At 34.2% G+C, this 21394-nt stretch overlaps 1 protein-coding gene across 1 annotated transcript; it reads left to right on the forward strand.

The window, feature by feature from the left end:
• Positions 1 to 23: 23 nt before the first annotated feature.
• LOC117336415 (protein lin-9 homolog) lies at positions 24 to 20757 on the forward strand. Its single transcript, XM_033896925.1, has 16 exons — positions 24 to 80; positions 565 to 603; positions 1138 to 1172; positions 2074 to 2193; positions 3372 to 3502; positions 4672 to 4797; positions 5059 to 5216; positions 10490 to 10623; positions 11188 to 11307; positions 12025 to 12126; positions 13612 to 13692; positions 14141 to 14266; positions 15842 to 15940; positions 16664 to 16744; positions 18266 to 18360; positions 18781 to 20757. Exons 1-16 carry the CDS (start codon positions 59 to 61, stop codon positions 18881 to 18883), a joined length of 1572 nt encoding a protein of 523 aa, XP_033752816.1. The 5' UTR covers positions 24 to 58; the 3' UTR covers positions 18884 to 20757.
• Positions 20758 to 21394: the final 637 nt, after the last annotated feature.

The raw sequence follows: 21394 nt of genomic DNA on the forward strand, positions 1-21394 counted from the left end.
GCGAGTTGTCTCTCTTAGTTCATGACGTTCCGGTGTTTGAAATAGAGGCGCGACGAACATGGCGGACGACACACTTGAAAGTACCTACGCTACTCAATATTTGTATCATTTGCATGCTTAAATTATTCCTCTGTAGCGTTTTGCTACGATGTTACTTTTTTGTTTTAATGTTATATATAATCATGAATCTATTCCTTGTCGGCGAATGTAATTGAATGGCTAGAAGACATGAAAATATATGATGGACGTGGGAGGATGGTCGGGGGGGATGTTTGTTTTCATTTGGGTTTGGGCCAAAACATATTTCATTGTTTTCCCATTTTAACGCTTTTAGTGTCTAAGTAGTAAATGTACATACTCTCTTTGTTATTTTCACGTGTTCATTTTTATTCGCTATTTATTTAAATTTCGCGTGGAATAAGCAACAAACTAATACAAATACTTGCTGGAAGTGGAAGGTCATTTGTTAATTTAAAATGCGTGTATGCTTAGCATTCTAGTTATACCATAAATAACGAAGGCTACTCAGTAGTGATACTACATCAGTGTTTTGTTTTGTTTCAGTAGGCTCATCAGCTGAGGCATTAGTCAGCCTAAAAGAAGGTAATTATTAAACATATACCCTTAAGCATGGATCCTAATTTAAAAACCATTTCATTGTTTGCATTTGTAAAATTTTGGAACTGATGATGGAACTCAACTCATGTTGAGTAGAATTCTTTTATTCAAATCATGTTGAATCTCTACAACTTTGACTGATATTCTCATAGGCTCAGATCTGCATTGGAACATATTCAACTTTTCTTTCCCATGGCAAACCAAATTCAAATATGTATATTTAAAATCATTGTTTTAAGCCCAAAGTGAATTGACACATTTGTTTGGGTTTCAGTCTGCAAATGCAGTTCTGGGTTTTAAATGTATTTTCTGTAATTTCAACAGTTAATGGTTCAGTTAGTTTAATTAATTTGGTAATAAAATCTAAACAGCTGTACTGGACTCATTCAACAGTATATTTGATAGCTAATATTTGATATTAAATTTCAATTTATTTAACCATAATAAGATATAATTTTGATTGATATACTTTGCATTTTTTAATGGTAATAAAAGTAAAATTAATGAATCGTGTTGTAGGAACAACATACAGATCACCGCCTCGTAGCAGAAATGTGAGTACAGCCATCACTTGTTAATTAGCAGAGCTGGGACAAAGTTGCATAATTGGCTACTATTTTTAAAAGTGCTTATTATTGAAGAACGAACAAGAATAACTATGAGAACTTAATTTATTGTTAGCTGCAATGTTGTTTAAATTAAAACGATATTGCAGGGCTCAAAGTGGATATTTTTGCAAGGTAGCCTATTGGGGTAACAGGCCTTTAAAGCTAGGTGCCAATTGAAAAAGTTGGGTTTCCCAGCCCAGTTGTCTTAATTTCTTCAAAACAGTTTCCTGTGAACTTTTCAAATCAGAATACAATAACGTCTGTCTTAACCTTTTGTATTGTAAATGTCATTCAAAAGTTGACTGCAACCTTTGAAATAATAATAATCAATTTCCAAATTGCAAATCTATACACATTCATGCAGTTTGTAAGATAGATTTTCTATCACAGTTTGATGAAATCACAACATATCTGTACTCGGTAGTAAAAACTGCAGCCATTATACAAAGCATGTTTAAGATTGTGAACAGAGAAGTGTTTATGTGATGGTAGTAAGACACATTTTCTGGATTTTACTAATTATACTGTCTAATATTTTTTCAAAACAAATTTTCTAGTCGCCATTCAGGTGCCTTACAGGTCAAATATTGGTCCCGAATGGTGATTTTAAGATGCCATGCCCACCAAAAAAAAATGAGTATAGTTATAAACTCACGTGACACTCTGACATGATGTTAAGGTCAGTGATGAAGTTTCTCTTGACATTAACAAATCTGTTGTGTTATGCGGTAACATTCTACAAATAGCTTGTCGACTATGGCTAGATCATAAATGATAAAGGAAAAGGTGAAATAGCCACTATGATTTTAGTTACAGAGGTCATGTAGTGATGTTTCCTTTTTTCTAGCCACCAAGAATAAGAAAAAAGAACCAGAAATTTTATAATGATGATGAGGATACCTCCTACTCGCCATCCAAGTCCCCGCGCCGGACAAGCAGAGCTGCCTCCTCGTTGAGAACCAGAAATGTGAGTACCTTATAAGAACTACTTATCTAGCTATGAACATATTTTGACTTTTCGTCTCCCCTTAAAGTAACATTACATTATTTCATTTTAAATACCAGTAATGGAAGTTTTCTTGTACAGGCTTACAATCATTGAATATCCTCTTCAACAGACTAAAACTTTATAAATAAATTAATATGGAAAGTCATTGGTCAGATTGAACAAAATAAGATAGATATTGTTGAATATGCTTTAATAATACATAATAATGCAATAGTTCGAACAATCCTAGTTGACATTAACCAAACTTTCAAGTGTAAAAATCGCTATAGGCCTTAACCAGGTTCATTGCACATGTACAGTGCTGATACAAGATATTGACAGTCTGGTGCAGAACATTTACTCAAAAGAAAACATGGCTGATATGATATTATTTTCATATTCATGTTAATCATTAAACATACACTGGACTTAATTTTGTGAGTGTCTTTATTGATATTACAAAGCAGAAGCCATTATGTAGGTCCCAAAACAGTACATTTTTTGTTTGTGTATTAGAGGAAGTTGTAAATCATAACATGTCAGGACTTTTTCTGAGGGGTTTTTGGGACCGTTAATTGGCCCCATTCCCAATTGAAATTATTTCAAATTGAAGCCAAATTCCCAAAATTTACAGTTTACTCCTGAAAAAATTGTTCCCAATTTACCAATTTTCTTCCCAAATTGAGACAAAAAGACCCCATCCCAAACTAGTGGGAAAAATCCCTGCATGTTTTGATTCAAATGTCCGAGAAGAATGTATATAATTAAGTAATTAATGGTCCATTTTAGACATGAAAAAACACAATACCTTCATTAGGAGAAAGGAACAATAAGAAATTCATTTGCCAGTTGCATGCTAGAATGAAGGCTTTCAAAATTTGTAAAAATGAATATAACTTGACCTATTAAAAGTCTAATCTGAATGTGAATATATCAAAGACCATTTTTATTCTTTTGCAGTATATATTTGAGTTCTGCAGAATCTTAAGTTATCATTTTAAAACAAGTTCCTACTTTTTAAAAACATAACCTGGCCTTTGGTCATGTTTGATATTTGTCAACAGCCAGCAAAATTTGTAGCTAACAATTTCTATTGTATATAATTGTTATTTCTTATGTGTTTTGATGTTGAAATTTTTTCTTGTTTTAATATTCAGACAAAGGCTCTCCTGAGTATTTCTGATAAGCAGTCTGCCCAAGCTATTGGAGTTCGCCTTAGAAATCTCCTCAAGCTTCCAAAGGCTCACAAATGGGTGTGCTACGAGTGGTTCTACTCTAATCTGGATATGTAAGTTGTCACTGAATTATTTATAGCAGCTAGAGTACATGGTGGAACATAATAGGGCTTATGCTGATGGTGAACAATTTGCAAACCCTCAGTGTATTTATCAAATAAAGTTAACTATACTAATGTACCTAATAATTTTTTTTTATTAGCTCACTGGTTACGAGTAACTGTGAGCTAATGCTGTACCGTCGGTGTCCAACCCCCATTTTAAAGTTTTTGGGATAAGTTTTTGGAAAGCTTTTAAGTCCAAAAGTATGCACCTCACACCCTTCCTATTTGGTTTATACATTCATTAGAGGTCTAGGAGTGATTTTATGGCAAAATCATGCAGATAAAAATTGTGATTTTTTTTTTCGCATTTTACACTTTTGTGGACTAAACTTTTTTGGCACCAAAACTCACTTGGCATTTTAATAAGTGGACTTAATTTTTTGGGCACAAAAACCCTCTTTAAAGATTTTTGGGGTAAGTTTTGGAAAGCTTGTAAGTCCACACCCTTCTTGTTTGGTTTATCCATCCATTAGAGGTCTAGGAGCGATATAATGTGATGTACAATTTCCAAGTGACATGCTTATACATACATAGAAAATGAATGTATAGTGTGATTGCTGCCGCCGGTGAGCTTTCGCAATCATTGATTGCACTGGCGGTGAGCTTTCGCAATCATTGATTGCACTTGTTAGTTATTGTTTGAATATTTATTGAGTATTGTCTCCCCTTATTGAATGAAATGGACTCTCGTCTGGATTGAAAATTGACTCGGGTGGATTAAAGATTGACTCTCATGGATTCAGCATTGACTCTCAAAGCTGAGATTGAATGATACCAGTTAATTGAAAATTGACATATACAGGGATTGAATAAATATTTATCCCCATTGGTATATTGTATATTGCAGGAATGTTCTTTAATATCTTGCTAAGATAAACTAAAATGTAATAAAGACAGTTGTTATGTTCCCACTTTTTTATAGGGGAAATATCAGGGAAGTATCATAACATGAAGTTTTATACCTGATCACATTCTGGGGGTTAATGGCCTGTCATGGTTAAAGGGTCAAAAGTCACCACTCAACAGATTTGATTTATATTTGCACCATTTTGTCATGACACTGAGTTCTTGGACAGGAGTGAGTGACACATTGGAAATGTGTTTGTTTGTATTTTCAGACCTTTGTTTCTGGGTGAGAATGACTTTTGCATTTGTGTCAAAGAAACATTCCCACAGCTGAAAACAAAGAAAATTCGACGTGTGGAGTGGAACAAGATTCGTAGATTGATGGGCAAACCAAGAAGGTGACTTACACAAATCAGTTTGTTTTATCTAGATGTTAAATCGTGATAATAAATGCAGTTCTAAAAGATAAACACAGAGATACATGTATATACAAATAAATGAAAATCAAAATAGAATTATGGTTAGAGATAAAGACGAGATGTTTCTTACTCCATGAGTATTTGTATATTTTGGTGCTCCACATGAATAACCCCTGTTGAATTTGTAATTTTGATACAGTTGGCTTGGACTGATTTGTATTCCATTTTTTGTTCTGCCAGATGTTCTCCCGCATTCTTTGCAGAAGAGAGGGCGGCACTAGAGCAGAGGAGAAACAAAATCAGACTTCTTCAACAACGTAAATTATCAGAGTTAAACAGCTTTAAGGATCTTCCTGATGAGATACCAACACATCTAGTTATAGGAACCAAAGTAACAGGTGGGTGTGGTGTATTGTCTATAATTATAGACACCAAAGTAACAGGTGGGTGTGGTGTATTGTCTATAATTATAGAAACCAAAGTAACAGGTGATTGTGGTGTATTGTCTATAATTATAGAAACCAAAGTAACAGGTGGGTGTGGTGTATTGTCTATAATTATAGAAACCAAAGTAACAGGTGGGTGTGGTGTATTGTCTATAATTATAGAAACCAAAGTAACAGGTGGGTGTGGTGTATTGTCTATAATTATAGACACCAAAGTAACAGGTGGGTGTGGTGTATTGTCTATTTGTAAGGTAACCGTGATAGTATCAGGTGGGATGGGTGTATTGTCTATTTGTAAGGTAACCGTGATAGTAACAGGTGGGCTAGGTGTATTTGTCTATTTGTAAGGTAACCGTGATAGTATCAGGTGGGCTGGGTGTATTGTCTATTTGTAAGGTAACCATGTTAGTATCAGGTGGGCTAGGTGTATTTGTCTATTTGTAAGGTAACCGTGATAGTATCAGGTGGGCTGGGTGTATTGTCTATTTGTAAGGTAACCATGTTAGTATCAGGTGGGCTAGGTGTATTTGTCTATTTGTAAGGTAACCGTGATAGTAACAGGTGGGCTAGGTGTATTGTCTATTTGTAAGGTAACCGTGATAGTATCAGGTGGGCTAGGTGTATTGTCTATTTGTAAGGTAACCGTGATAGTATCAGGTGGGCTGGGTGTATTGTCTATTTGTAAGGTAACCGTGATAGTATCAGGTTGGCTAGATGTATTGTCTATTTGTAAGGTAACCGTGATAGTATCAGGTTGGCTAGGTGTATTGTCTATTTGTAAGGTAACCGTGATAGTATCAGGTGGGATGGGTGTATTGTCTATTTGTAAGGTAACCGTGATAGTATCAGGTTGGCTAGGTGTATTTGTCTATTTGTAAGGTAACCGTGATAGTATCAGGTGGGCTAGGTGTATTGTCTATTTGTAAGGTAACCGTGATAGTATCAGGTGGGCTAGGTGTATTGTCTATTTGTAAGGTAACCGTGATAGTATCAGGTGGGCTGGGTGTATTGTCTATTTGTAAGGTAACCGTGATAGTATCAGGTTGGCTAGATGTATTGTCTATTTGTAAGGTAACCGTGATAGTATCAGGTTGGCTAGGTGTATTGTCTATTTGTAAGGTAACCGTGATAGTATCAGGTGGGATGGGTGTATTGTCTATTTGTAAGGTAACCGTGATAGTATCAGGTTGGCTCGGTGTATTTGTCTATTTGTAAGGTAACCGTGATAGTATCAGGTGGGCTAGGTGTATTGTCTATTTGTAAGGTAACCGTGATAGTATCAGGTGGGCTAGGTGTATTGTCTATTTGTAAGGTAACCGTGATAGTATCAGGTGGGCTGGGTGTATTGTCTATTGCTGATATTGAAATCAGTATAGTGTCTGAAATCAGGGTTGTTTACCGTAAAAACTCGTGTAATTTGCACAGTTTTTTGTACTGAAATAAAGTATAAAGTTGGGGGTGCGCAAATTATACAGGTAGAGACGTTTTCAAGTTTTGTTTACAGAAAAAAGATAGTCAATTCTCAATGTCCGCCATCTTGGAAAATGATGGGATTTTCTGTTAGGAACTTGAAGATAATAAACATACACACAGCAATTTATTCTTGTTAAATATGTCAGATAATGAAGTGGTGTATAGCTACCTACTATATGTGTTGATATTTGAGTTAATAAGGGATTCATGACAATTAAATAGAAATCAGTTCTTGAAAAACGTAAGTTAAAGAATGGTGCAACAGTGCCATACTCAGCTCTTCAAAGTTAATATTTATTTTCACAAATTCCTTATAGAAAGGAGGAATATATACATGCAGTGTTATCATAAACAGATTGATACAACAATAAGCCTTTTAATTGTTAGGTCATCTGACCCAAAGGGTCAGGATGACCTATAGTCATCGTGCTTCGTCCGTCGTCGTCCGCCGTGCGCCGTGCGCCGTCCGTAAACTTTTTCTTTCAAAACGCTACTCCTCCTTAACGCTTGGGTGGATTACTTCCAAATTTGGTTTGAAGCATCATTGGGGGAGGGCAATCATATTTTATATAAATGAGGCTGGTCTGACCCCTGGGGCCAGAAGGGCGGGGCCCCAAAAAGGGAACTTAGGTGAATATTGCTATAAAATCCTACTCCTCCTTTACCCTTGGGTGGATTACAACTAAATTTGGTGTGAAACATCATTAGGGGAGGGCGGTCATATTTTATATAAATGAAGTTGGTGTGACCCTTGGGGCCTGAGGGACGGGGCCCCAAAAGGGGAACTTTGATGAAATTTTGCTATAAAATCCTACTCCTCCTTAACCCTTTAGTGGATTTCAACCAGATATGTTGTGAAACATCATTTGGGGAGGGCGGTCATATTTTATATAAATGAGGCTGGTGTGACCACTAGGGCCTGAGGGGCGGGGCCCCAAATGGGGAACTTTGATGAAATTTTGCTATAAAATCCTACTCCTCCTTAACCCTATAGTGGATTTCAACCAGATATGTTGTGAAACATCATTTGGGGAGGGCGGTCATATTTTATATAAATGAGGCTAGTGTGACCCCTGGGGCCTGAGGGGTGGGGCCCCAAATGGGGAACTTTGATGAAATTTTGCTATAAAATCCTGCTCCTCCTTAACCCTTTAGTAGATTTCAACCAGATATGTTGTGAAACATCATTGGGGGAGGGTGGTCATATTTTATATAAATGAGGCTGGTGTGAGCCCTGGGGCCAGAGTGACGGGCCCAAAAAAGGGAACTTTGATGAAATTTTGCTATAAAATCCTACTCGTCCTTAACCCTTTGGTGGATTTCAACCAGATATTGTGTGAAACATCATTGGTGGAGGGTGGTCATATTTTATATAAATGAGGCTGGTGTGGCCCCTGGGGCCAGAGGGGCAGGGCCCCAAAAGGGGAACTTGGATGAAATTTTGCTATAAAATCCTACTCCTCCTAACACCCATAGTGAATTATTACCAAATTTGGTGTGAAACATCATTGGAGGAGGACAATCATATTTTATATAAATGAGGCTGGTTTGACCCCTAGGGCCAGAGGGGCGGGGCCCCAAAAGGGGAACTTTGGTGAATTTTTGCTATAAATCCTACTTCTCTCTAACCCTTGGGTGGATTAATACGAAATATGGTGTGAAACATCCTTTGGGAAGGGTGGTCATATTTTATATAAACGAGGCTAGTGTGACCCCTGGGGCCTGAGGGGCAGGGCCCCAAAAGGGGAACTTTGGTGAATATTTGCTGTTAAATCCTAATCCTCCCTAACCTTTTGGTGGATTACAACCAAATTTGATGTGAAACATAAGGTGACGGCAATCATATTTTTTAATGAGACAGGTTTGACCCCTGGGGAAAAAAAGATGGGGCAAAAGGAGTGCTTAGGTTAAACATTTCTTAAAAATGCAATTCCTCCTTAATGCCTGAATTGATTACAACCATATTTAGTATGAAACATCATTGGGGAAAGGCAATCCTAATTGATATAAATGAGTCTTGTCTGACCCATTGGGACAGAGGGGCATGCCCCAAAAATGGGAACTTGGCTAAAATTTTGCTTTATGATGCTGCTCTTCCTGGACAAGCTAAATGGATAAAAACCAAATTTGATCTAAAACATAACTGGCTGCGATAAATAATTTATGGTAATAATGCTGGATTGGGGTGTGTGTCCCTGCTGTAAGTGTAAGTGTTTGTCAGATGACCGTTAAGGCCCATGGGCCTCTTGTATTGTTTAAAAGTCCGTCATGATATGATGGGCTTACCGAACTTTCAATCCCGGACTCCACGGAGCTAGGCCAATTATAAACTGAATTCTTTTGTTTTGATTGAGTATAAAGTCCTATATATGTATTTATTTACCATTATTTGACAATAAAACTGGCTGTACCTTGCATATTTACACTTAACACTGAGCAAACTGTAGGATGATCACATGCGGTCACTTTGGTAACCGGGACCCGACCGGTGTACACGTTTTATTTGGGAGAGTCTCGTAAATTGTGGGAGCACTGAAATAATATCAACACGACCAGTACCCAAAATCAATGATGATTTAATTAGTATACCACCCAAAAGGTCAGTTACCAACAGCTACACAAGCGGTTCTGAGGGAAGCGTATACATACGTAACACCCACATCCAAGCGGACAATATTTCTGTCGTCAATTACCGCGTGAAGCTTTATTGGGCTAAATAATAAGATTAATTAGACACTTGTGGCGATATACATGCAAAAGTGATTACTTAAATTTACTTTTCTTTGAAAGTGTGTGTAAGTTTGAGGTGATAAATGTTCATAATGCCGTGTGCATGGTGGTTACAGTACGTAAGTAGGGCGTTAGAATTGTACCTGCTGCCCCCATTGCATGATCGTAAGAGGCGACTAAATTTGGGATCTTATCTTTTCTATTCTTTCTGAACAACTTTCTTCTTCCTAATGTCTCCCTTGACAATGCCTCACTTTTGGCCTTTAGTTGAGCGTTCGTTCCTGTGAGGAAGGCTTTGGGTTCTGTCCCCTTGCCGAGACATACCAGAGTCTTTAAAAATGGTAGTTGCTACTCCTGCTTAGCGCTCAGCATATTTGGAGTGGGACGACTGGTTGGCCCGTTGTCAGTATAATGTGACCGGGTGGGGTGTGCTGCTGGGTGTCTTCGGCAGTATGCTTCAGTGAGATAGCACTATCGGCAAAGGTTGGCCTACCACAAGGAGAGTTAACACGACCATACCGCAGCATCCCAAAACACAGATACGCACTCACCACACACATGCATGTCGCACGCACGGGAGGCCGTCCTTAAATGACCTTAGCTGTTAATAGGACGTTAAACTAAATAAACCAAACCATATTACCGTACGTAAGTTAGCTTTTCCTCTTACGGTCAATTTGAAGAAAATAAACAAGACGCAATTTAGCTATTTCCTCATTACAAATACAAAATACAAAATAATCATATTATTATAATCATCAAGTATTTATTACAATGATTTTAAGCAAAGTTTTGTACTAATCTGTGTTAGTGTCATTTTCATACATCGTTTTCGGGACCTCCTGGACATCGTTTTTGGTCAAAAATTTTCATGCACAAAATATGCAAAATATACAGATAGAAGTTTTTTTCAGCCCCAAAAAGTACCTGCGCAAATTACACTGGTGCGCAAATTACACGAGTTTGTACGGTAACCTTCTGATTCTGTTGAATAACTTATTCTCCTATTTTCCTATTTTCAGCACGACTAAGAAGGCCCCAGGATGGTTTGTTTACTGGTACAGTTGATGCCTTAGATACTGTAAACAACAGTTACCGTGTAACCTTTGACAGACCTGGTCTCGGTATTCACTCAATACCTGACTACGAAGTGCTTGTAAGATGCATTTGGAATTACCATATTTGACCTAGTAATTGCACTGTGTGCTCACAAAAACACAAAAGGGTTGCTCTAAATTAACCATGTACAGAGACAAAGATTTGTGTGCAATTTTTGTGGAAAGTTTTTTTTTTTCATTTACATACCTTTTTATTTCCTGCAAAAGTCAGGTGTGCACTTATAGGGGTAGGTGCACTCATTAGGTTGAATACAGTATTTCATCGAATGGGTTTTCATGATCAGACAAAATCATCGGTTATATAATTAATATTGAAAAAACTAGTATTCACAAAATATGTTTGTGCCATTTTACATCATATGAAATTGTATAGAATTAGATGATATACAGATTTTCAAATGAAAAGATTTATTAATGCAAAGATGCTATGGTGAGATGAAAATATTTGTTGAATTGATAGATCTGTAGATTTTGAACAGCTCTAAGTTGATCCTTATTTGACCGGGCTTATTTAGATCATTTAGATGATTTATAGTTCATAGGTCATTTCTTATAAAGAAGTTAATGTTTATTAGATTATTTAATTTTTTTCCATCCCACAGAGCAATGATGAAATTGAAACAATCCCTCTCACAGCTTTCCAACAGAAACATCGGCCCAGACAAGCCATTTTCTCACCGCCCCGATTTGTTCCTAGTCTTGGATCACCTAATCCTCACCTCGTAAGTAACAGGCAAAATAATTTAAATGCTACTGTCATATATAATTGTCTGAGAACAGTTGAAATCACAGATGTAAATTTACCTTGTAAATTTATCTCGGAAGATAAACTGATATAGACCTAGTTGATATTTGTATTCACATTTTTTTCAACTTTCCCATTAAAGAGGCTTGCCCGCAGAGAGATCTATCAGAAAAATTGGCTAATAGAAAAAGATTTTTTACGCATGACAGATTGTTGGAATTGTTAAGTTTTTCATTTTATTTTCCTTATAAAACGCTGAAAAGTGATATTAAAACCTCATTTTTAAATATTATTTATTTAATCGCAACCCGCAATCAGTCTAATTTGATTGACACATCAAAGAAACAAGCACGTGCACAGTGCCGCACAGTGATAACTTCAAAGGCAGCGGCGATTTACAAAGAAGATTTGTCGTTATATTCCATACATTTCCCTCTCATGTTGAGTTTTAAAACGTCTTTTAAATACATATTCTGTAATTGTTTTCAAGAAATAAAGTCGGAAAGCCTCTAATTTTGTCACATAGAAACGTGTACTGAAGTTTATTTAGTGATCGGAGATGTGCCGTTTACCGGTCCGTCTGCGGGTAAGCCTCTTTAACAGACATTAAATTTTGTTGATAATACCAAATATCAATTACTGTTGTATCATGGTTTGTACATGTATGCTTAACTGAACGTTTTCATTTTCACAGGACAATGATCCATTGTTGAGTGGGTCACCGTTCAAAGGTCGGCTAATGAGCTTGGAGGGGGGAACATATGGCGGCTTTCCCATCAAATTCCTGGTTCAAGTTGTAAGTACTCCTCCAAGTGGAATGCATATATGCTATTTGATCATATTAGATTGAAATGAAATGTTTCAAGGCTGTTCCAACATTGCTAAATGATAGGAAGGATGGAAATCGCTTTCTGGACTGTTCCAGAATGCATCTTATAGGGAGGGGTTGAAATATAGTTTTAGGGTAGGGGTGGAGGTAGCTTTCAGTCTGTACTAGAATTTATCCTATGGGACATAAGACTGCCAAATTCAAATTGTGAGAGAGAGTTGCAAAAATTTGATCTTTTCTCATACTGACTAAATATTGGTGTTTGAGTGACATCATAATTGTAATATTTTACAGTCCCATATGAAATCAATTTAGTCCAGATTCACATTGACAATTTAAGATTTTTCTCTATAAACTTTGCATAAACATATTTGACTTATAAATTAAATATATGTCTCCTGGTATAATGATAAAGGTAGCTCAATAGGATTGATCATCTTGTTCTCTCAGCCATGAGATAGTTCAAACTTATAGAACATATGATTAAATCAGGTCTGTAGTTTAATACTGTAAAGGAGTTGTTCATTGTTTGTCAAACTAAGCATGACCAGAGTCTCTCTTGGTAGGATCATATTGTAGGCGTACAAAATAGTTTATAGACAGTTCTAGAATGCATCCTATTGGAGAGACAATAGATAGTTTAGTACTGTCCAGAATGATCGTATCTGATATAAGATTTTTAACATTTATAACATTATATTTAAGGACTTTGACATGTTAAATTTTTTTTTTATAAAAAGACTTTTGTTATGTTTTAAACAACACAACTTCAGTTCAGTAGAGCTATTCACAACAATATACCTATTGTATTACAATGGATGGAAGCATGATTGTAAGCATCAGAGAGAGGTGAGTGATGGAAGGTAATTATAATTTTATAGACTGTTCCAAAATACATCACATCTGAGGGGTGCAGGGGAGGTAGCTTTATGGTTCGAGAATACATCATACCTGAGGGATGAAAGGTAATTTTATAGACTGTTCCAAAATACATCACATTTGAGGGGTGTGGGTAATTTTATGGACTGTTTGAGAATGTGTGATATTTGTGGGGTAGAAAGTAGCTTATGGACTGTTACAGACAGTGTGTAGAGTAACAAGGTCACCTTAGAGCACATGTCATTTTAATTGCCTTGAGACTGACATATTGTCCTTATTTATTGATCTGTACAGTGTAATAGTAATTTTTGTAATCTTTAATTCAATGGTAATACAATAATTACACCTGTCAGTGATTAGGTATTATATAACTTAATCACTCTTCTCCATGGCATGTTTTAATAGGTGTAGAATAATTATACTGTACAATGTATAAACAGAATAACCTATATCTGGGGGGTGTCTGAGCTCAAGGTACTTTGTGTCATGTAGTCACTGTACATTGTACGAGAGTCTTGTATGTAAAGTTTTAGACTATGTGGATTATTCAAGTTATATTAAACTCTATTACAGACAAAATTATCCAAGATTCTCATGATCAAGAAAGACTGGGTCAAACAGTTAAAAACTATGAACACAGACGCTGAAAAGATGGTAAGAACATTATAATTTTAATTTATTTTAAGTCGTTAATGGAACTTAAGGAGTCTTTGTTCCTTGTCTGACAGTTTAATACATCAACATCTACTAGGCCTCCTCCTTATATAAAGAGATCATCGCTTTACTGTCATAAAAAAGTTTTAGTTCACATATATTTCGTTAAAAAGCTTTGATTTAAGGGTTCATGATTCAAGAAAAAATCTGTGTGATAAAATTTAAAAAAAATAAAAATAAAAAAAAAATTCCTCACTTTAAAGGATTCATTTTACTTTGATATTTAATACTTTAATTCACATGAAACAATATTTCTAGGTTATGCACATTTAAAAAAAAATCTATTAAAATTACTCAAAAGTGTAATAATTAATTCATCATTTGGGGATTACTGCATGACTAGTTTTATAAATTCCTTGTGTAGTAACTCAAACTATTGTGTTGACAGAAGTCCTTCCTGGAACCCATTTCCGTTGAGTTCCAGAGAAAGTATGCTAATGCAGTGCTACAGCTGGAGGATCTCAACAAAGAACTGAATGAGTGTCTGATAGGAGTCCAGCAGTACTGTCAGGAGGTAAGCCATGGGCACTAGGGCATATTACAGATCTCTGAATTAATGTCTATTTCACCTGGTATGTTTAAATGTCTATTTCACCTGGTATGTTTAAATGTCTAGTGCACCTGGTATGTTTAAATGTCTAGTTCACCTGGTATGTTTAAATGTCTAGTTCACCTGGTATGTTTAAATGTCTAGTTCACCTGATATGTTTAAATGTTGACCCTATTTATACAGCAGCCTTGTTTATATACTGAATTTTTTGAAATACTGATAGTCCATAGATTGTTTTTGTCTAGATTATAACAACAGTTTTTGATGAACATATTTTCATATTCTTAATCAGTGAGTGGCCTTTGAAATTTTCTGCATTAACTAATAAAGTCGGTGTACACGGTGGACAAGTGTTGTCTTTGTGAAGTAGGATATTAAAATGATCATGGTCAGTCATATGATCTATAAATAAGAATATAATAATAAAATTCTGAAAAAATGTATAACATGTAAATATTTAGATATTACATGTGTATTATCATATTATATATAAATGAGACAACAAACTAGTTTTATTAGACTGGCTAAATCTTAAAATATCTTTCAAAGGGAAATTTGTAGCATGATTTGAAAAGTATTTCCTAGCATGCTCAACCAAAAAGGGGTCATGATTTATGATATATCTGATTATATAATGTAAGTAACAAGTACATGTATACTACTATCAATGTAAAAATCTTAATTAACTCTAACCCTAAGTAGAGGTGTGTTACATCATGGAAGTGACAATACATAATGCAATCCAACAGTAAATAGCCCAAAAGAATTTCTTGGAAGTGTACTATAAATATATGACTAGATTGAACTATGAACTTCACACTGTCTAGTTTATACCTGCTTCTTTTCATTTCAACATATTATATTGTGAAATAATTGGATTGAACATCAGGTTTAAGCTTAAGATTCAGGAAATATTGTACAAAAAATATATAGGGATGATATTTCCTGAATATAGAAAGGTTAGAGACAGACTGATTCAGAAAATATTGTAAAAAAAAAATTCGGAATGATCTTTCCTGTATATAGAAAGGTAAGGGATAAGTGATTCAGGAAACATTATGCAAATCATATGAATGTTATTTCCTGTATCTTTAAAGGTTATACAAAGTATTCATTTGTGTTCTACTTTTTTACCAGGACTAACAAAATCATATTAATCAGTTGACAGATCTGGGATCCATGACTTGTACCAAATGAAATTCTATAAAATTGCACCTATTTACAAAGATCACTCTCTAGGGATATAAATTTCTAATGTTCTGTTGAGAAATCTCTTAAGACAGACTTGACTTTAACTTTATACACCATTATGTGAGCAGGCATCTATATGAAGCTTATTAGGTCAATTACATTGTGTATCAGACATGGTTTGACTGAAAAATGTCTGTAGCCACAGTGACTGATTATATATTATAAAAGAAAATTTTTGCATGCAATATTGTTATGTTTGCTTATATGTATATGACTATTGTGAAGCTATGATATACTGATTTTGTAAAGCAGTACCACTAATATATATTGTTACACTTTAATTTGCAGATTGCTCCAGAACAGGGCCTTACTCCACTGGACCAGCCTTCGGAGATCAGGACCAAGTGTGATGACGAGGCAGAGGAAATGGTTTCCAGAATCAGTGGGGTAGGTTAGATAACAATGCATGTTTAATAGCTCAGCATGGTCCAAAGGATGCCATACTGTGGCGTTCAGCATCCTTTGTCCATTGTCTGTCATCCGTCATATCCTGGTAGCATTATTATGGGGTAGGGATTCAAAATTGTACAAATGGTGGGGCTGACCCCCGGGCGCCGTGGGGGCAGGGTCAAAAGGGGTCAATTTGGCTAAATTGATATAATCGACTTCTCTGAAACTAAGCAATTAATGTTGTTTGTATTTGACTGGTAGTTGTACATGTGCTGGTCAGAGTCAAATTTGGTGTATTATAGGTAATGACAAAATATACATTTTCATCAGGTGATGCCTAGAATAATTTTGCCTTGGTCAGTTGGCCATTGTCAGATCAGATGACTGATGAAAGCAGAGTGACTATGTCAATAAATCCTTAGGTATATGTTATGGGTTTACGTCTTAATCATACATTTGGCCCTTGTTTCATCAACATTAAGGAAATTTCTTTAACTTAAAACTTGCTCTAGGAATACATAAAATAATTTAAAGAAAGTTCATTAACTACAATTTTTTCCGTCAATCTGATTATGTTTTCATTTAGAAAATTTTATTAAAGTTATCAAAGGATTTTCATTAAGTAAAAATTTGATAAAATTGGGGACAGTGTAAATGATCATTTTTGGTTCTATAGAGGGAGTCTGAAAAGACGATGATGACACAATTTTTGCATTTCAGACGATGTTCCACAATCGAAAGAAGAACCCCAAAGTTATGGACTTAATAGCTGGTCTTACTTCCCTTATGTTACAAGTGCGGGTATGTAGTGTCATTCATCAGCATTCTTAAATTAAAAACAAATTACAGCAATTGTTTAAAAAAGAAATTTCTTTAGATTAAATTCTGCAGTTGAATTTATATGCTAACTTAATAGATTATATATATCTGGGATTATATTCTGCTGACCTTAAAATATCAATATGTTATACAGTTTTGAACTTGCTGTCTGATGATATTACTGGTTTGCTTGATTTGAGTATTATTTTTCAATGTCTGACTGATTATTAATGGAATTAAGTGGCTTGTATTTTTTGTTTGTTATGAGTTTATATTTAGAAATCGCGTATTTTGTGATACATTACATTATTTTCACACAATATATAGCCACAAATTCCTTTTATCAGATAGTTTGGTAATTATAATTATTTGTTATACATGTGATTAAAACTTCACACTACAGAATTAAGAAAAAAATATTGTAATTTATATCATTACTAGCAGTGAATGTTTATAGAATAGATTAATCTACAGGATTTCAGAAAAAAAATTGCACACGAAATTTGAAGTACATGTATTAGAATATTCAAAACAGGCAAAACTGGTCGATTTGTACTGGCATTGACCATTTGTTAATGAGATATGTTAAAACTATTTTTTTTTTTTTTTTTTAACAAATTTTTTATTCAATTTTAATTTTATCAACAACACATTACAAATACAATACATGTCCATTCAAACTTACAAGCATACATCATATTCATTTAGATATAATGTTATATATATTCATACATGTAGCCATTCTATATGTCTTTACTCACTCACTCACACACATAAAGACACCAAATCAAACTTACACATTACAAACATACTGGGGGGGGGGGGGGGGGGGGGGGGGGGGATTTTCTTTTGCAGCCTCAGACTAATTGTTTGATTACACAGATGGTAAATAGTGTATACGATGTACACGTAAAAGTATATACCTGAACTTTAAATTGTCAGCACAAAACTGTTACATTAAATAAAACCACATCATAGATATATTAAAATCATTAAAATCATATGTTAAGCCAGTTTTCAAGATTATTTTGTAACTCAACGTTGTTTCGGTATGCCTTATGCTTAACTATCATCAGCTTATGAGCTTTCAGTTCAAACAGTATATGGTTCTTTAAACTTATTAAATTGATATCTTTTTCTAAACATTTCATTTTAAACAAATATTGTTTAATCAATAGTAAAATAAGGTTATCTAATACCAAATCTGCATCACTGAAACTAAATTTTCCAAGTATAAATTCCTGTTTAATAAAATCGACAAAAATGTTGTTAGCAGCAAGTAATTGTTTAAATTCACGTAAAAGAACTCTAACCTTATCACAATCCCAAAAAAAGTGTTCAATGGTTTCTGGAAAATTTCTACAGAATGTACATAAATTATCTTGTTTTATACCCATTTTATGTAGAATTGTATTTGTAGTTAAAATTCTATGATTGATTCTGTATTGAAGCCATCTTAGTTTTGTACTATTAGTTATGTTAAAACTATTTTGTTTTATGCAGACATTTTCAGAAACAGAGTTGAACTCATTTGAATTCAAGTCTTTACAAGACACACTTCAAGATGTGAAGAGCAGACTTGATGGCAACAGTTTAAAGTAAGTTTAAAATGAGATAATTTAGTTTAATATATATTTTTGAGCTATTTACAAGTAATGTCTTTAAAGCACATGTTAACATTCTGGTTATTCTTTAATACTGTAATATAGTGTATAATTAAACCATTAGAAAAAGTTTTCTGTTATACAAGGTAGTGAAAATCCCAAATGCACCCTAGTGTTAGATATCATGTCCAGCAAATGTAAATGCCTGTATCTGTGAAGTCAGAAATGTACACTTTGATTTGAAATTATTTATGTTCACTTTGTAATTATCATCATCAAAATTGTTTTTGAAGTGAATTGAAACACCTTTTAGGTTACTGTGAAGATGTATAATAATATATTTTTCTAATAACAATTTTATCTGTGTGTTCAACTTACCTAATCACAATTCAATATTATGTTTTTTTTCTACAGTGCCTTCAAGAATAATGTAGACATCCACATCAATCATATTCAAAGTGGCCTCAGCCAAATGGGAAATCTTCATGCCTTCTCTGCAACCACATTCAACGTCTGATATTTCATCGTTTTGAACTGGGGGGAAAACAACTATATACAATATACAATCACCGTGTAATATCATTGGTATTGACAAAACTATGCCAGTGTCAGTTTTATTCTGTATTGAACTGGGACAATAACAGCCATCTCCGTATACTATCTGCTGGTATTGGTAAAATATTTCCTGGTTTTGAACAGGGCCACTATCAGCTATCTCCATTTAATCATCTGGATAATGGAACATTAAATACAAGCACTTTTGCTGTTAATTTACATGTCAATAAAATAATGATTTTGAAATGAAATGAATGATAAAGGTTTTTTTACATGGTTCTTGAGAATTGTTTGTAAAGCTCTAATATAAGACAAGTCATGTCTAATGATGTTCAATTCAGAACATATCTCATTTGTTTATTAAGATAATTTCTTTTTTGTCCCGCTTGATTCCTATAGTTGCTATTTTTTCGTGAATTGAATATATATAAATAACTATATATAAATATAATTAAAAAAAAACAAGAATAAACTAAACATTGTGAAAATCATTGTGCAATATGATATAGATATCATAATAAAATGGAACGCTGAATTTTTTAAAGATTATTAATGTACGTAGTTAATATTAAGTATACTGTCCCAAGATATTTTAAACATCTGATGAAAATACTACTCAGTTTGTAGGTTTAAAATGATGACATGCTCACTACCTAACCCCTCCTCCCCCTCTCCCAACCAAAATGTCCCCACAGTTGTGCCGATAGAAAATGTGGATTTACTACATTGTGTTGGTATGCTTCATGTACTACTATGATAGTTTTATTAAACAGTAATAAGATGATTATAATATTTCGTAATAAAATATAAAAAATTGTTACATTATGGAGTCCATGTATGTTGTCAATTATAATATTCGTAGTAAAATATCATAAAAAATTGTAACATTATATGGAGTCCATGTATGTTGTCAATCAGCATGAGATTATAATAGTTGGGCTATTTGATCAGCATGATATACATTTGTATGCCATTATGTCCTCGTTTTAAGTGTTATTCTAAATTGAAGTCAGTAATAAGAGTATTTCCTTAAAAGTAATTATTAACAAACTATGTAATGAAAAACTTATAATAGAAAACATAGTCTTCATAATGATGTTAGAAACTAAATCTGATTTACATGTAGTAATTGATGAAAAATTGTTGGTTCTTGATTTATCTTGCAGTGAGGTTTGGAATGATAAAAGAAAGAGTGACAGATACCACTGCAGTGCACTTTGGATACAAAAGGGTTCAAAATATTGAAATCTTTATTTTGTCAAATTACAACACAAGGACTTGTTCCAATAAGATGATGTATGCAGTTCAAGAATATTTTTCAATCCTTTTAAGAAATAAATATTATTGACAGATGTTTAGTTCAAAACAATGTATATTAAACAATGGCTTTATATACATTATATAGTTTATTAAGTACATTACCAATGATATTTAGTTGAACTCTGATAACCCTTGTACCATTCTTACTACCCACACTTATAGAGACAGTCATTTTGTAATAAGAACCAGACATTTTATTATCCAGCTACATGTGCTGAGAATCAAGGTAGCTGGAATGTTTAGGATACAATATATATATATATATATACTATGTTGCAGCATATAAATTGTTCATCAATCGTCAACTTAATATAGAAATAGCATCTAATATATATTCCTCAGTTTGAGGGAAAGAGTGGAGGGGTAGAGGTTGAACGGAGGGTAGATAGCTGTTGGAGAACAGAACACATACTGGTTGTATTTTTACTCAGTAGTGTAGAAACCTGTGTCCATGTTGGACATTTTCTTCACATTTTCTTGCTCACATTTATCTTGAAATAAATCAATTTTAATGGGTATATTGTTGCTTTGTTTTTAAGTCTGTTCAAAAATTGAACATGTGCATACACAATTGATTTTCAGTTTTTAGAATGCAGCAAAGGTATCATAAAATGTGATGTATTCTAGATAAATCAAAGGTCAAATCATCGGATACCCAAAACAGCTACAACACTAGCATTTCCTCTATTGGTCTTTCTATCCATCAATGTTGCTCTTAGCATAGATACAGAGAAACGAGAATTTCATTTCATTTCACAAAGATTTTAATAAATGAATTCAATGGGTATTGGGCAACAGAATAATGGCTAGATAAGCCATCTCTCTAGATACCAACCTATTTAACGTTTTAAGATGCACTTTCAAATATGTCTACATTTTTTGAAGAGAGACTTGTGTTTACAATTATCGATCTGCATTGCGTCCAGATCATTTGTTAAACTTTCACAATATATGTACAGTGTACTGTATGTACTGTATTGTTAATATGTCGTGTACATTTACAAGACACACTTGATTGTTGCTAGATATACTACCATGGCTTTCTCTCTCGCCTCTATTGTCTTATGGAAATGTCTCTTGCTCTTTTAAAAAAAAGTGTGTCTGTAGGTTTTCCACGGGGACCTGTAATCGTTTTTCTTTTGTTTACAATTTA

Source organism: Pecten maximus, chromosome 10 (genome assembly GCF_902652985.1).
Source record: "Pecten maximus chromosome 10, xPecMax1.1, whole genome shotgun sequence".
NCBI lineage: Eukaryota > Metazoa > Mollusca > Bivalvia > Pectinida > Pectinidae > Pecten > Pecten maximus.